The sequence below is a fragment of the Hemiscyllium ocellatum genome, chromosome 31 (assembly GCF_020745735.1).
Source record: "Hemiscyllium ocellatum isolate sHemOce1 chromosome 31, sHemOce1.pat.X.cur, whole genome shotgun sequence".
NCBI classification, from domain to species: Eukaryota; Metazoa; Chordata; class Chondrichthyes; order Orectolobiformes; family Hemiscylliidae; genus Hemiscyllium; species Hemiscyllium ocellatum.
Genome location: NC_083431.1, coordinates 22,749,588 through 22,765,690, shown reverse-complemented (window position 1 = coordinate 22,765,690; position 16,103 = coordinate 22,749,588). Strand labels below are relative to the sequence as shown.

The window sequence follows — 16,103 nt, the reverse complement described above, 5'->3', positions numbered from 1 at the left end:
AGAAAAAGTACCAGAAATGATATCACCCACCTTAACAGAAATAGAATACCAGCGCTTCACCGGAGGCTCACTGATGATGTTACCTAGCATAGTGACGAAACATAGGGCGGCACGGTGGCACAGCACCAGGGACCTGGGTTCAATTCCCGCCTCAGGTGACTGACTGTGTGGAGTTTGCACGTTCTCCCCGTGTCTGCGTGGGTTTCCTCTGGGTGCTCCGGTTTCCTCCCACAGTGCAAAGATGTGCGGGTCAGGTGAATTGGCCTTGCTAAATTGCCCGTAGTGTTAGGTAAGGGGTATATGTAAGGGTATGGGTGGGTTGCGCTTCGGCGGGTGGGTGTGGACTTGTTGGGCCGAAGGGCCTGTTTCCACACTGTAAGTAATCTAATCTAATCTAATCTGAGAACAAACCTACCAACTCAGCGAACAAACCTACAACCTGAACAGGTCAATATCTCACGTCAAGGGCATGAGTAGAAATATGCAACACCTTTAATTAAAAAGGAAGGCGACAGTGATAGGTTTGTGGGACAGATTACAAGTGATGTGTGATATCAAATCAGCTTTTTCAAAATAAAACACAGGCACTGCAGCTACACCCTCTGCAGTTCAATGACAGCAAATACATCCTCGCTTCCCACATGGAACAGTTCACACCCTCCTGTGGCCTGTCCTGTGTACAGCACTGAATGGGCAAACACAAAAATACAGAGAGACTCAGCAGAATTCAGGTATAAAAGGAATTTTAACAAGAAAGCTCCAACACTTATATTTCTTTCTGCAGTTGCTTCTGTGTGATATTGCCAGTAGTATGTGGCGCCTACACTTGAAATAAAGACCAACACACAGAAATGCAGGACTTTAACCCATCTACTTAACTTATTGTGCAGTGATTCTGGACCCCATTTATGTTAGGTGGCTTCCTTTCAAACATATGCTCACCAAGCAGGGGAAACCTAATCAAGGCCACTGAAACACTGGTAAACTTCTGAACTTCAAAGTAGAACTCTCATAGGGTCCATACATGATAAAATAATTGTAAACGTATTCATGTGAATTAAAGAGAAACCGAGTACACACAAGCTGTATAAATGTAACAAGTTAATACGACATCCACACTTTATCATTAGGAGTAAATAAATTGATGTTAATCTTTAATTTTGTGAACTTTTAAATTTTTTTTTTCTATTACCATCTCCCTCTGTCCTTCCCAAATCATGAGAACATTCTTACCTCCAAATCACACAGCACCGGTTTTGGATTTATACTGGTGATAGTTCATTATTACTGAATCAAAACCCAACAATTCTCCATCTAACATCATAATAGACAGAAGCACCGATACCAAAGATGGGAAGGTGGGAGAGAACTAAAAGACACAGCACCACAGTGTCAATAACAATAGAGATCCACAATAAATGTGACTTTGCCAGTATCACCAATATTCGATGAACACATTTTTAGTATTGTTGAATAAAGGCACATTTTGTCAAAGCTTTTCATCTTGCAAGACAATTCTTCAAGAATACCAATTCAAAGGGAAAACATATTTTTATATTGCATGATAGGGGAATGTTGACTAGTTGACAGGTGGACTTTGATTAAATAATTCACGATGCAAAAGAGCTTGAAACACCTCAGAAATAAGGGGGAGGAGGAGCTGATTGGCTGTGTTGAGAAGGTCTAGGTGAAATGGATGGCCAGAAAATGGTTCTAAATTAATATTACTAATATGCAACTTTTTCAGATCTAATGTCACAAGATCACTACTCATTTAATTATATGATTAAAGTTTATGACAACTATTGTTACAATTCATGGATTGAGATCTCTGTATGAAATGAGAGAGTTTATAATCAACAGATCCCATTCAACGAAACAATTACTTATTTTATTAAGAAATCTGAAAATTAAAGAGTATTCCCCCTTGCACTGTTTAATGTCTCGTCTTAATAATGCAAATACACATGATCAATATTCAACTACCATCATCAAATTTTAATAACCAAAACCTTCAAGGATTAAAGTGTCCGAGTCATGGAGATTTTACAGCATGAAAAGAGGCCCTTTGAGCCATCTTGTCTGCTCTGGTCATAAAGCATCCAACTCTAATCCCACTGATTTTTAACAAGGACAAATCTTGACTTACGAAAGCTGTCACAATCATTGGACTACAAATTGAGGCAAGTCAGGGAACCCATATAGAATACACTAAACCAGCTGCACTAAAATTACTTCATCTAAAAACAATGAAACTAGACAATAAATTCAGTTGCACATCTCCTATTTAATTCACATTTACACAATAAGTTCATAATAGGGTTTGATCGTTTGCCTGCATAAGAGTTAGCTTGAAAAAGACAATGGAGTGAGACTTGGGAATATACAAATGCAGAGTATTTTTAGTAGCTGGATTTTATACAGAAGAAAATTAGATCAACAGTGCTGGAAGCCAGGCAAACCTCTGAAATGACTGTCAAAAAAGAAATAGGACAAAAGTCTATTGGCTAACTGTAGTAATGAATCTTGAACTCAACTGCCTCATTACCAATGGCATTACTGCTACCATCCAACTAATGACAAAAACTTTCCACCATTTAGTAATCACAGAACCCAGAGACATAATTATATCAGTCCACTGTTTTTTGACATTTATATAAATGAATTGGATGTGAACATAGGAAGTATGGTTAGTACATTTGCAAATTGGTGGTGTGGCAAATAGCCAAGAAGGTTACTCGCATACAACGGGATCTTGATCAGATGGGCAGATGAGCCAAGGAGTGGCAGATTGAGTTTAATTTGGATAAACTGAGGTACTGCATTTTGGAAAGGCAAATCAGAGCAGGACGTATACACTTAATGGTAAGGACCTGGGGACTGTTGCTGAACAAAGAGATCATGGATTGCAGATTCATGGTTCCTTCAAAGTGGGCAGAATAGGAAAGAAGGCATTTGTTCTGCTTGTCTTTATTGGTTATTGAGTATAAGAGTTGAGAGGTCATGTTGTGGCTGTACGGGACATTGGTTAGGCCATTTTTGGAATACTGCATTTTATTGGTCTCCCTGCAATAGGAAGGATATGCTGAAACTTGAAAGGGTTCAGAAAAGATGTACAAAGATGTTGCCAGCATTGGAGGATTTGAACTAAAGGGAGAGGCTGAATAGACTGGGGCTATTTTCCCTGGAGCATTGGAGACTAAGGGGTGACCTTATACAGATTTATAAAATTATGAGGGGTATAGATAGGGTGAATAGCCAGATCTTTTCCTCAGAATAGCAGATTCCAAAGTTAGAGGGCATAGGTTTAAGGTGAGACAGGAAATATTTAGAAGGGACCTAGGAGGAAACCTTTTCATGTTGAGGATGTTGCATGTATGGAATGAACTACATGAAGAAGAGGTGATGACTGGTACAATTACAACATTTAAAAGGCATCTGGATGGGTATATGAATAGGAAGGGTTTAGGGGGATATGGGCCAAATGCTGGCAAATGGGACTAGAGTAAATAGAATATCTAGTCAGCATGGATGAGTTGGATCCAAGGGTCTGTTTCTATGCTGTACAGCTCTATGGCTCTTCTGTTACCTTAATACTTAATTCATATTTCTAATGTGTGTGTGTGATATGTTACTTTTTAAACAATCTTTTCATGCCTTTAGTAGAGAGGGATGGCCTAGTGATATTAGTGCTAGACATGTTAATCCAGTGACCTAGGCAATGTTGTGTGGACCCAGATTCAAACAGTGGAATTTAGATTCAATAAAAATCTGGAAATAAGGATTTGATGACGATGAAACAATTGTTGATGGTCAGGAAAAACCCATGAGGTTCACTAATATCCTTCAGGGATAGAAACTGCCATCCTTACCTCGTTTGGCCTGCATGTGACTTCAGATTCGCAGCCATGTAGTTGACTGTTATTAACTACCCTCAGAACAACTGGGGAGGAACAATAAATGCAGTCTAGCCAGTGACACCCACATCTTGAATTAATATATTAAAAGTAGCTAACAAATTTACCTTTAACTCAAGAGAGTTTTAATCATTGAATCCTCAGATGGAAGCAGGCCATTTGGCCCATCTAATCCACGCTGACCCTCTGAAGAGCATCCCACCCAGACCCACTCCCTACCCAATCTCTGTAATCATGCATTTCCCATAACTAGTCCATCTACCCTGCACATCCCCAGACAGTATGGGCAATTTAGCATGGCAAATCCACCTAACCTATACATTTATGGACAGTAGAAAAGTACAGCACTGAAAAGCATAGCAGGTCAGGCTGCATCTGAGGGGCAGGTGAGTCGACATTTCGGGCGAAAGTCTAAATCTCATTGTTACAACCTCCAACCCAGATCACACCATCGCACAACTGGGACTAGATAGTATGGCCAAACATTTTATTGTGAAAAGTCAACCACAACAGTGCCAAGTGCTTTTGATTAATCTGTACAGATAGGTATGGAGAAAATTAACAAACAAACAATCATGTTTTATTTTGCAATTTTAAAGATTTTGCATCATCATACAGTTTAGGTTGGAATAAAATATTTCAAAATACATATCGTTGTAAAAACATCAGTACAAGAATACCAAACTTTATGTTTATGACTGTCCTGGCCTCTATTACCAATAAAAAGAGATTCACACAAACTGATAATTATTCATGAGTCCACTTACAGCCCCAAAAAATTGGGTTCTTGGCTCATTTGTAAGATTATGCTGTTTCAAAGTTACACATGGGGTCACCACTTCTTTGATAAGGTAATCTAAGATTTGAACATTGGTGTTAGAGGGCTAGGAGTAGAACAGATAACCAGGTGACTACTGAAAATCAAGTTGAAGTTATTGAGACAGATACTAAGGTTGGTGGGAAGTATATTCCACAAGATGCATGATGGATTCAGTGCTGTTCACCAATTGCATACCTAATTTGGACAGTTTCAAAATCTGTGGATGATGCCAAATTTGACAGTGCAATACGGAGGAAGGTTGCCAAACAACATATAGAAGATGTGACAATAAATTTGCAGAACAAGTAATTAAATGGCAGATGAACTTGTAGGAAAGTGAGAGGCGGGCCACTTTAGTAGTAGGAATAGGATAATCACATGTTCCTTGTAAAATAGGAGACTAAATGGAAGCAAAGAGGTTGAGAAGTACAATCTCAAATCATTAAAAGTTGCATTGCAATTTAACAAAAGACAAAAAAAAGACTGAAAATGCTGGAAACCAAATTAGCCAAAAGGGAGGCTGGAAGAACACAGCAAGCCAGGCTGCATCAGGAGGTGGAAAAGTCAACGATTCGGGCAGAAATCTTCCAGTCCAGATAAAATTTGACCATCTACCCTGAATTAACCATGTAAATAACTAGAAAGACACTAGCTTAAAGCTTACATAAATAAGTTAATTGTGTCAACTCACTTTATATTGCAGGGCTAATAAATGATTAGAAAATGCGCTTTCATCTTTTAATAACTGGGAGTAAAGTTAAAAATCACAAAATGTAACCACTAATTGAAAATAATTAATGGATTTAAGTTGGTACAAGACATGCTTAATGTTCTGTGCAGTCAAAGGGGACAAAGAAGAATAGAACAATGAAAATTTGGAAAGACAAAGGCAAAAGAATAACATTCCACTTAGCCATGTAGGGCAGAATTTCAACACAACTTGTTGACAGTTGACAGAAGCACTTGCTCTGTACCCCTGCATTACTGTACACATTCCTGCTGTTCTCATTTTTAGTGTGTGATGTGCTTGATCAGAGATGGTCTCATTTACCAATACTCGATTTTACAGAAATCAATGAAGTGGTACAGATTTCATAAAGCAGTGAACAAGAACACAGCACACCTTGGTAATGCCAAGTGCTCATCACACGAGTGCAGTTCTACCATCTGTCGGACACAGATAGTAGATAAGAGGATAAATTTAGTCAGACTAATTAGGCCTGTTGATGTCTGTTTCTAGATTTGCCAACATAATTCAGTAGCAGTTCATATGGTAAACACAAAGATCAGAGCTTACAACTACTTTAGAATATAAATGATAAGTTCCTGAAAAGTATTATAAAATGTAACAAATAATGGTGCAGTGGTAGTGCCCCTACCTCTGTACCAAAAGGCCTGCATTCAAGTGTCATCTGCTCCAGCAGACATGTGTCATAACATGCCTGAACAGGTTTTTAAAAATTGTCTATCACAGATACATTATCATTTTAGCTGCACTTTAATTCAACATTTTCACAATTGCAATCTAAAAGATGCAACAGCAATTAAAAATGTGTATACAACTATCCAGCCTTTCAGAAATAACCATGAAAACTTACATGCCAAATGTCTGACAAGTACAGAGGAGAATACAATCAGAAAAATTATAGTTTAAAAAAAGCCTCTTCACATGAAATAAAATAACAATGAACCTCAATCAAATTGACGAGGTATGTATTTCCTTTGGAGTGCTTGCAGAATCTCTGGCAGTGTACCAGACCTGTATTCCTTTATAACTGCAGCCATTAGCCCAAACAACGATATTATCAAAACACAGCTTCTGATTGCTCCAGGATACGTTTTACTAGGCTTTGCAGCATCCACTTCAATTAGTGCATTAAAATAGCCCAATCTGTTCACCAAAAACAAACTGGTTCCACCTGCTCGTGGCAACAAAACAAAGCCTGCTGATATAAATCACCAAGCAAGCTGTGTCCACCTCAATGTCAAGTCAAAACATTTGTTTCCTATTTAACAAATGCATGAACAGACTGAGTACTATTTGAAATGCCTGAGAGTCAATCATAAATTAGGAGGTTAACAAATAAGTGTATGCGAACGAGGGTAAAACATATAAATAAAAATTTGCAATTTTCCTTCTCTATTGTACTTCAAAAGTTGCAACTCACTTGACAACCGCACATCCTTTGTTTTGGCATTGTCTAAATTAATAATGGAGCTCTATTTTTGATATTTAGAGGAAGAGTGAAGCAATTACATTTCTGAGGTTTCCAACTATTTTATACTGTCTTAACGTGTTCTGTTTCATAATACTTAATTGAATTTTTACACATAAAACATGTTAAAAAAAATCTATTTCACAGAAAAAGTTTGTTTTCCATCGGGCCCACTCTAAAGATGTTAAAACATCAAGCAAAACACATTCAAATGATCATGTAGACAATTAGAATGGAGAAGTCCAGGCATTGAAAACAGGCAGAACTTGGTTCATTCACAAATGTTAGAAAATTCGATTAGATAGGTTGGGAACATTTCTGGAGTGTTCACTAGAAATAGTTGGAAATAATTGCCATTCTCCTGAAGTGCCTCCATCATGTCGCTTTATCTCATTCATAGAATCATTGTCCTTCAGCTTCCTATCTATCCTTGGTGAGACAAACATGGCATGGGTCAAGTGTGTTTGAGTATTTGTGTAGAGGCAGCAGTTCTCTTTTAAGTGTAACACGCTTATTTCCATGGAGCTTTTTCACGTGTAGCCGTAAACTCTGAGCATCAATGTGAGGATCCAGACAGATGGAACAGATGTAAGGCTTTTCCCCAATGTGCTCACGAATGTGATGTTGTAGTGAGTGAGGGTCAGCCCAAGATTAGCCACAGGTCAAGCACTGGAAAGGTTTTTGGCCTACATCAAAATAAATACAGAAAAGACAACACTTGTTTTCAAAACAGTCAAATATTAAGGATGAAATGTGTGTGGAAACCAGTGTACTTTGTGCCAATGTTATAACGCTAGTGCAGTATGGCTACATCAAAGTCAGACTCCCAGCAGTTTACAATTTAACTCAGAAAATCAGCACTATTTAGCATAACATGGTCTTACAGTTCGTAACAACACAAAGAAAAGACCTGTCATTCTGGTTGGTAACACATGTGAACATCAAGAGGTAAAATATTAGTTATACATAGGATCAGCTGGTCATTTGCTGAACTCAGATGGTACCTGTGTGTTGAGTCATGTGCTTACAGTAGTCCTCAATCTGGTTGAATACCTTGTTACAATGCTCACAATCATGCTCCACAGTTCGGCTGATCTGTGGGATGGCTTCACAAAATGCGCTTCTTGTTTGCTTGCAGTCACAAAACACCTTGCCACATGCATCACACCTAAGTCAAATGTAAAGGTCAATAACAGCTGTAACTGTACAAGATCAAGAATCTAACTATGTTGCTCCATTTGAAAAATCCATTTTAAACTTTGCCTGTCTACCTAGAATACCAAACAAAATGATATGACCTTGAATTTGCTCACTGATCCAGGAAGAATTTGCCTCCCTTGTCAGTAAAGCCAAAATTAAGAATTTCTGGCATGAATCTACCTCCCATTAAAATCCCCATAGTAATACATTCAGGTACTACATTACTGTGTCACAAAGTTACCAGTTTTTTAAAAAATGCACTTAATGTAAAGGAGTATAAATCAATAAAACTTCAATTGAAAATTTTAAATGCACTTTGTATGCTGGTTACCTATATATTTTCATTATATTAAAAATGCTTGCATCTGTTTACGTTTCCTGCTGTCAAATCTTGGTAAGTTTTCCATTGTAAATACGTCTATATTTATAACGAAAACTGCCTGTGTGAATTGGTCATGTTGCATTTATACACTGTCACACGAGGGAAATTGTAGTATTTAGCATTGCTCGGATCTTCAGCTTTCCCTGCAAAGAAATTTTAATGCTGCAACAACTCTAAATTTCTGCTTCACAAAATGTTGAAAGTTTTGCTATTTAACGATTTGACAATATCAAATCAACTACTCAAATTAGGGAAGATTATGGGATTTTACAGTGTAGACTGAATTATATCTGTTTCAATTACGCCTGGTGTCTAACTCTCATTTACTTGAAGACTACATTTGTACAATTCTTCCACCAATTTGATCCCCTCGAACCTGATGACACTATCACTTATTTGGGTGTGGTTCCATACAGCTCTTTACCAAAAACTGCAACCCTGAATACTGAGAAGCCATTGAGTTATTTCATCTCTTGGAACTTCATCCAATGTCCATAAATGTACATTTGCCAGATGATGGTGCAATATGGTCTGGAGCAAAACAGTGTTAATTTCTCCAACCTCACACCCCTGAGCCTCTATAACTCAGAACACCGAGGTTAGTGTTTACACAGACTCCAAATAGTTTTACAGCACAGAAACAGGTCTTTTGGTCCAAATGGTCTATGCTACCACTTAGGCTCCTCCCACCAGCATATTCTTCTAAAACTCTTATATGTTTAGCGAGCTTACCCTAAAGTGCATCTGTGCATTATGTGTATTCCGCTTACAGAGTACTGCAACAGGCAGCCCAGCACTGGTCTGCTAATTCATCGCCCACTGCGAAGTGTACTGAACAGTTTCTAGTCTGCTCAAGTCTGTTTTGACAAATGGTAGAGTGGGATTGCATACCAAAAAGCCCTATTATGGAACTGAAAGTGGCCTTCACTCCATTTGCAGTACCCCATTTAAAGTGCAGCAAAGTGCTGAGTGACAAGTCTCGAAGGAAAAGGCAGCAGAAAAAGAATGTAATGAGAAATCGATGAGATAGAGAGGGTGAAGGGAGGAGAGAATGGGTTGCTCAGATTCACAGTATCAGCAGCCACGTGCCTTTTGAAGGAAGTTAAGTGAAACACCAGTAATGGGAGGTAAGGGTGAAAGCAGCTTCTACCTTTGAGAACATTCATTTTTGTCCCTGAATAAACTTTTCCCACTTTGAATCTCAAAGCCAAAATTAAGCTCAATTGGCAAAGATAACAGGTTCATTAGAAGGTAGCCGTCAGTGTGAGACACAAAATGGTACAAATCACACCCTACAACAATGTGTAGGAACAACACCAATGGACGAGTAGTGAGAAAGAATTGGACTGGAAAGCTGTTTCCTTGAATTTGTTTGAATTTAAAATAATAGTATTAAATTGGAAAATATCTCAACAAAATCACTATTCACATTCTACATTGCCATCAGAACTATTTATAGAATAAGCAGGAATGTAAGATTGTCTTTTATTTTCAATTACGTTTTGAAGAAAGACATTGCTGTGACAGTGAGGATAAATGCAGGGAATTAATTATTCTGGGGAATGGGTGGCAGTGGGTTAATATATTGTAATTTCACCTCGCTTACCAGGATTCAGTCCAGACAGAGATAACCTGAAGGTCTCTCTATCTGCCAACTTTAAGCAGCCCAAATGAAGTTAGACCTGTCACAATTCACTTCCCAGTGGATGCAAAAATACAGCCAGAAAAACCTGCCTAACACAGGGTATAATTGCTAATTTTCCAAGGAACTTTGAATAGTGACTAGCAGAGAAATGGAAAATCTCACTTCAGTGACAATAAGAAATTATCAGCAGGAAAAGGTGGAAGGCTCACTTTATTTGTCCAAACCCAACTGAAGAATTTCCTCACGCAACTAATACATGCTACAAATAAAGAATGTTCCATTCCCCAGCTCTGAATCCAGGATTACATAATTTCTTTTGCTGAATATGTTATGTTGCATTTGAAGTCACCTCTGCTTTTCTCACAAAAACATTTCATCATGTCCACTATCCAAAATCACAACAACAAGAGCTGGAAAGAAGCCAGGATCACACCATTGATAAATCTTCATGCTTATCTGGCATTTAAGCTACTGTACTGACATATTCATCTGTATAATGGGCGGCACGGTGGCAATGGTGGCACAGTGGTTAGCACTGCTGCCTCACAGCGCCAGAGACCTGGGTTCAATTACCACCTCGGGCAACTGTCTGTGTGGAGTTTGCACACTCTCCCCGTGTCTGCATGGGATTTCTCCAGGTGCTCCGGTTTCCCCCCACAGTCCAAAAGTGTGCAGGTCAGGTGAACTGGCCATGTTAAATTGCCCGTAGTGTTAGGTTAAGGGGTAAATGTGGAGGAATGGGTCTGGGTGAGTTGCTCTTCGGCGGGTCGGTGTGGACTTGTTGGGCCGAAGGGCCTGTTTCCACACTGTAAGTAATACAATCAAATGTAATCTAATCTAATCAAGACTGCCAGGTAGGCCAAGATTGCAATTATCAGGAAAGGCTTCCACTCACTGAATTTGCAGACTGCATGTGATGCCCAGAAACATACATATATATATACATTATATATGTATATCTATATACACACACACCAATTTCCATAATGTTTTCAACTTTGCCATTTCACAACAAAGCAAAAGGCTTAAGGAATGTACAGTGACAGCCTTTGGGTAAGAAATTAAAAACATTTTATTTTTAAAAATGCTTAAAAAAAGAGAACAAAGACTCCTTTTAAACGGTTTGGAATGCAAGCATTTTAAGTGAAATGTATTTTCACACAATACTGAAAACAACACTACTCAACTGATTATAGAGGATCTTCTCTTCTGAGAGATTATGCTTTTTCTTATGGCGATTACAACTTGAAGGGGTTTTAAATCTCTTTCCACACAGAACACAGGGATACTGCAGTTCACCTATCCAAAGAAAACAAACAATAATGCAAATGTACACTTTAAAATATAAATTTTACAAAAAATGGACAACAAACACAGCTGCAGTTTAGGTCCATTGGCAGTACTTTTGTCTCTAAAGCAAGAAGGTACTAGATTCAAGCCCAATCCTGAACTCGAACACATACTTTAAACTAACACTTCTGTAAAGTACTGAGAATGTGCTACATCCTTCCAACCAGACAGACATCAAACAAAAGTCTCAACTGACCACTCAAGTGAATTTAGAAAAGTCTCACAGCATTTTTATTTAAGATCCATGATTTTTTTTCCCCTGTGACCCAATCAACAACTAATTCTACCACAAGACTTATAGACTGGGAATGTATTCCTTTTCTTACCTGAGTGACTGTTACACACCAATTGGCTGCAGCATTTAATTACTCAACTCTTCCTGTACTTGTTAATCAGGTACTTTAATTGTGGCATGCTTTGGGTTATTCAGATTATTAACAACACTACATAAATGCAAATTCATTCAATATGAAATAATTATTATCATGATTATAAAAGTAATCTCAGATTAAAACTGGCATATCATTGAGTGTAATTATGAGTTTGACCACATGATAGCGATAGAGGGAAAAATACTAGAGGAATTTAGTGACAGGATCAGACAGAGTTTGCATAGATTTATGAATGACAAATCGGCTGCAAAGTTTTAAGGAAGTAAATAGTAGAGTGAATAAGAGGGACCAGTGGATGTGGTTTACTTTGATTTTCAGAAGGCTTTCAACAAGATTCCACATATGAGTTTTGTGTGCAAAATTAAAGTGCATGGAATTGGAGGTGGTGAACTGAAATGAATTGAGAACTGGCAGACAGGAAACAGTCGGATTAAAAGGGTCAAAGCTGAGTGGCAGACAGTGAATGGTGGGATACCGCAGGGATCAGTGCTTGGACCTCAGCTATTCACAATATATATTAATGATATAGATGAGGAAACTGTCACACCTCCAGGTTTGCACATGACACAAAACTGGGAGGGAGGGTATACTGTAAGGTGGATGCAGAAAAACTTCATTGTAATTCAGGCAAGTTGAGTGAATAGGTAAATGCATGGCAGATGTAGTATCATGTGCATAAATGCGAGTTATCCACTTTGATATCTTACTGCAACTGTATAGAGTATTCCTGATGAAGGGCTCTGGCCCGAAACGTCGAATTTCCTGTTCCTTGGATGCTGCCTGACCTGCTGTGCTTTAACCAGCAACACATTTTCAGCACTATCCACTTTGATAGCAAAACAGGCAGCCAGGTTACTATTGTTACAATACTGGGTAAACCCACCTACTTAATTTTTCGGGTAGTCTCTACATGCTGGTGACGTGGCAGTTCTCCTCCTATTTTTCCCCAGTCTTATACCCTCAAAGCATCGGATTATGTCATTGGCTTTTAAGTTTGCCAATATGCTAAATTCAAACTTGATTGGAGTTTGTTTTTTATTGGGGGTATAATTTAAACTGATTGGCCCGATTTGAATCTGTTTTTGTCTCCAGGCAATCAACCATCCCAGCTACCCTAGTAGCTGGACCACATGTTACATTGTATCTTATTCAGAACACTTGGCGCTGCTAGCTTTTAACTCTCTTAAAGGTACACTACACACACATCTTCATAACACAATCTGAATTATGATAGATCAGGAAAGAGTGAAGTGCAATCCATTCTGAGCGTCCTTGTACAACAGTCACTGAAAGTAAGCATGTAGGTGCAAAAGACATTGAGGAAAGCAAATGGTACGTTGTCCTTCACAGCAAGAGTATTCAAGTATAAGGAGACCAAAACTGCACACAATAGTCCATGTGTGGTCTTACCAATACTCTGTACAGTCGCAATAAGACATCACTGCTCCTATACTTGAATTCAGTGATGTCTTATTGCGACTGTACAGAGTATTGGTAAGACCACACATGGACTATTGTGTGCAGTTTTGGTCTCCTTATCTGAAGAAGGATGGTCTGACTACTGAGGGAGTGCAATGAAATTTTACCAGACTGATTCCTGGGATAGCGACAGTGATGTACGGGGAAAGACTGAATCGGGTATGATTATATTCACAGGAGTTTGGAAAAATGAGGGAGTATCTCAAAGGAACCTATAAAATTCTCACAAGATTTATATAGGATAGATGCAGGAAGGGTGTTATCAATAACCAGGAGTCACAGTGGATATAGAGGGAGATACAGGGTAGGCCTTTTAGGATACAGACAAGGAGCAACTTCATAGCCCAGGAATTGGTGAGAATTCTCTGCCACAAAAAACTGTTCAGGTTCAGGTTAAAACATTGAAATCTTTCAAGAAAAATGTAAACATAAATCTTAGTACTAAACAGATCAAAGGATATGGTGAGAAAACAAGGACAGGTTAGAGTTACATTACCATAAGAACATAAAACCATAAGATAAGGGAGTAGAATTAGGCCACATGGCCCATCCAGTCTGCTCTGCCATTTGATCATGGCTGATATATTTCTCAGTCCATTTTTGTGCCTCTTCTCTGTAAGCCTTGATCCCCTAACTAATCAAGAAACTGTCTATATCTGTCTTAAATATACTAAATGAACTAGATTCTACAATCTTCTGCAACAATGAGTTCCACAATTCCACCACACTCTGGCTGAAGAAATTCCTCCTCATCTTAGTTCTAAAGGGTCATCCCTTTCCTCTGAGGCTGCGCCCTCAGATCCTCATCCCTCTGACTATTAGAAACATCTTGTCCACGGCCAGTCTATCCAGGTTCTCACAATCATGCTGAAGTTCTTGCTGTCAGTCTCTTGGTTTGGAACAGGCCTGTGTCTGGAAGCTCTTGTTCACATAGCACTTGGTTGGTTTCCCCATGTCTCTGATGTCTTTTGTTCTGATGATGCTCTTGGTTTGGGTTGCCGGTTTCAACTTCTCTGTTCGGCCACTGTGGTTCTTGGTTCCTCAGATGCTTGGTGGGGCTAGAAACCTGTGAGGAAGCTCTTTCTGCAGAAGCTTGTTGTTGAAAAGGCTTTCCACAGGTGAACAAGGGCTGACAATTGTACACATTGTGTGCCCCTTTTTCTCCCCTCAAATCTGTGTTGTACATTGCATTTCTGGTGTTCTTTTTGAAGTTAATTGGCTTCCTGATAGTTACTGGTGGAGGGGGGGGGGGGGGAGCAGGAGCTGATTGTGAAGATATATCCAGGTTCTCACAATCATGCTGAAGTTCTTGCTGTCAGTCTCTTGGTTTGGAACAGGCCTGTGTCTGGAAGCTCTTGTTCACATAGCACTTGGTTGGTTTCCCCATGTCTCTGATGTCTTTTGTTCTGATGATGCTCTTGGTTTGGGTTGCCGGTTTCAACTTCTCTGTTCGGCCACTGTGGTTCTTGGTTCCTCAGATGCTTGGTGGGGCTAGAAACCTGTGAGGAAGCTCTTTCTGCAGAAGCTTGTTGTTGAAAAGGCTTTCCACAGGTGAACAAGGGCTGACAATTGTACACATTGTGTGCCCCTTTTTCTCCCCTCAAATCTGTGTTGTACATTGCATTTCTGGTGTTCTTTTTGAAGTTAATTGGCTTCCTGATAGTTACTGGTGGAGGGGGGGGGGGGGGGGAGCAGGAGCTGATTGTGAAGATATATCCAGGTTCTCACAATCATGTGAGAACCTGGATATATCTTCACAATCAGCTCCTGCTCCCCCCCCCTCCCCTCCACCAGTAACTATCAGGAAGCCAATTAACTTCAAAAAGAACACCAGAAATGCAATGTACAACACAGATTTGAGGGGAGAAAAAGGGGCACACAATGTGTACAATTGTCAGCCCTTGTTCACCTGTGGAAAGCCTTTTCAACAACAAGCTTCTGCAGAAAGAGCTTCCTCACAGGTTTCTAGCCCCACCAAGCATCTGAGGAACCAAGAACCACAGTGGCCGAACAGAGAAGTTGAAACCGGCAACCCAAACCAAGAGCATCATCAGAACAAAAGACATCAGAGACATGGGGAAACCAACCAAGTGCTATGTGAACAAGAGCTTCCAGACACAGGCCTGTTCCAAACCAAGAGACTGACAGCAAGAACTTCAGCAACACTTTAAAACGGTGTTTTCCTCAGGGGTGACCTTAAACTCCAGAGACCCCAAAGTTTCCAACTTAGCTAACAAAGAGGGGATAGTGCATGGGAACCCAGAAGTAGGAAGCTTGATTCAAGTTTCTGTGATTAAAATTGCTGTTTAAGTTCTCATAGTGTTTAATTTAATAGTGCATGTATTACATGTAATAGTACTACTGTCCTCTGTACAGTTGATTATGTCAATTTCACTGTCTATTGCATTTACCTTTATTTTTTGTATTATACGTAACTTTTGCATTATAAATAAACACAGATATTCTTGCCCTGAAATGTTAGTCTACTGCCTCCCTCATTTCACATTCTCGAAATAAGTCCAGTGTCTAGAATGAGGGATCTGGGGTGATTCGAACCACTTAAAGATCATAAATAACTGAATGCAAACCAGAACCCTACATCTTGTATCCTAGCTTTCTCAAAATGAATGCTAATGTCGCATTTGTGTTCCTAACTGCCAAATGAATCTGCATGTTATCCTTAAGAGAATCCTGAACTCTGA

General features: G+C 39.2%; 1 protein-coding gene across 3 annotated transcripts in view; it reads right to left on the bottom strand.

Moving 5' to 3' along the window:
* Positions 1-4,526: 4,526 nt before the first annotated feature.
* The window catches only part of LOC132830499 (zinc finger and BTB domain-containing protein 11-like), a 50,011-nt gene continuing 38,434 nt past the window's right edge, over positions 4,527-16,103 (bottom strand). For 2 of the 3 annotated variants that reach the window (XM_060848257.1, XM_060848259.1), the window contains 3 exons: positions 11,368-11,479; positions 7,958-8,121; positions 4,527-7,639 (listed from right to left, as the gene is read on the bottom strand). In XM_060848257.1, coding sequence (XP_060704240.1) covers positions 7,605-7,639; positions 7,958-8,121; positions 11,368-11,479 — 311 coding nt within the window. In that variant the 3' untranslated portion in view covers positions 4,527-7,604. The remainder of the gene's footprint in view (positions 7,640-7,957; positions 8,122-11,367; positions 11,480-16,103) is intronic. The other variant, XM_060848258.1, reaches the window with a different exon arrangement.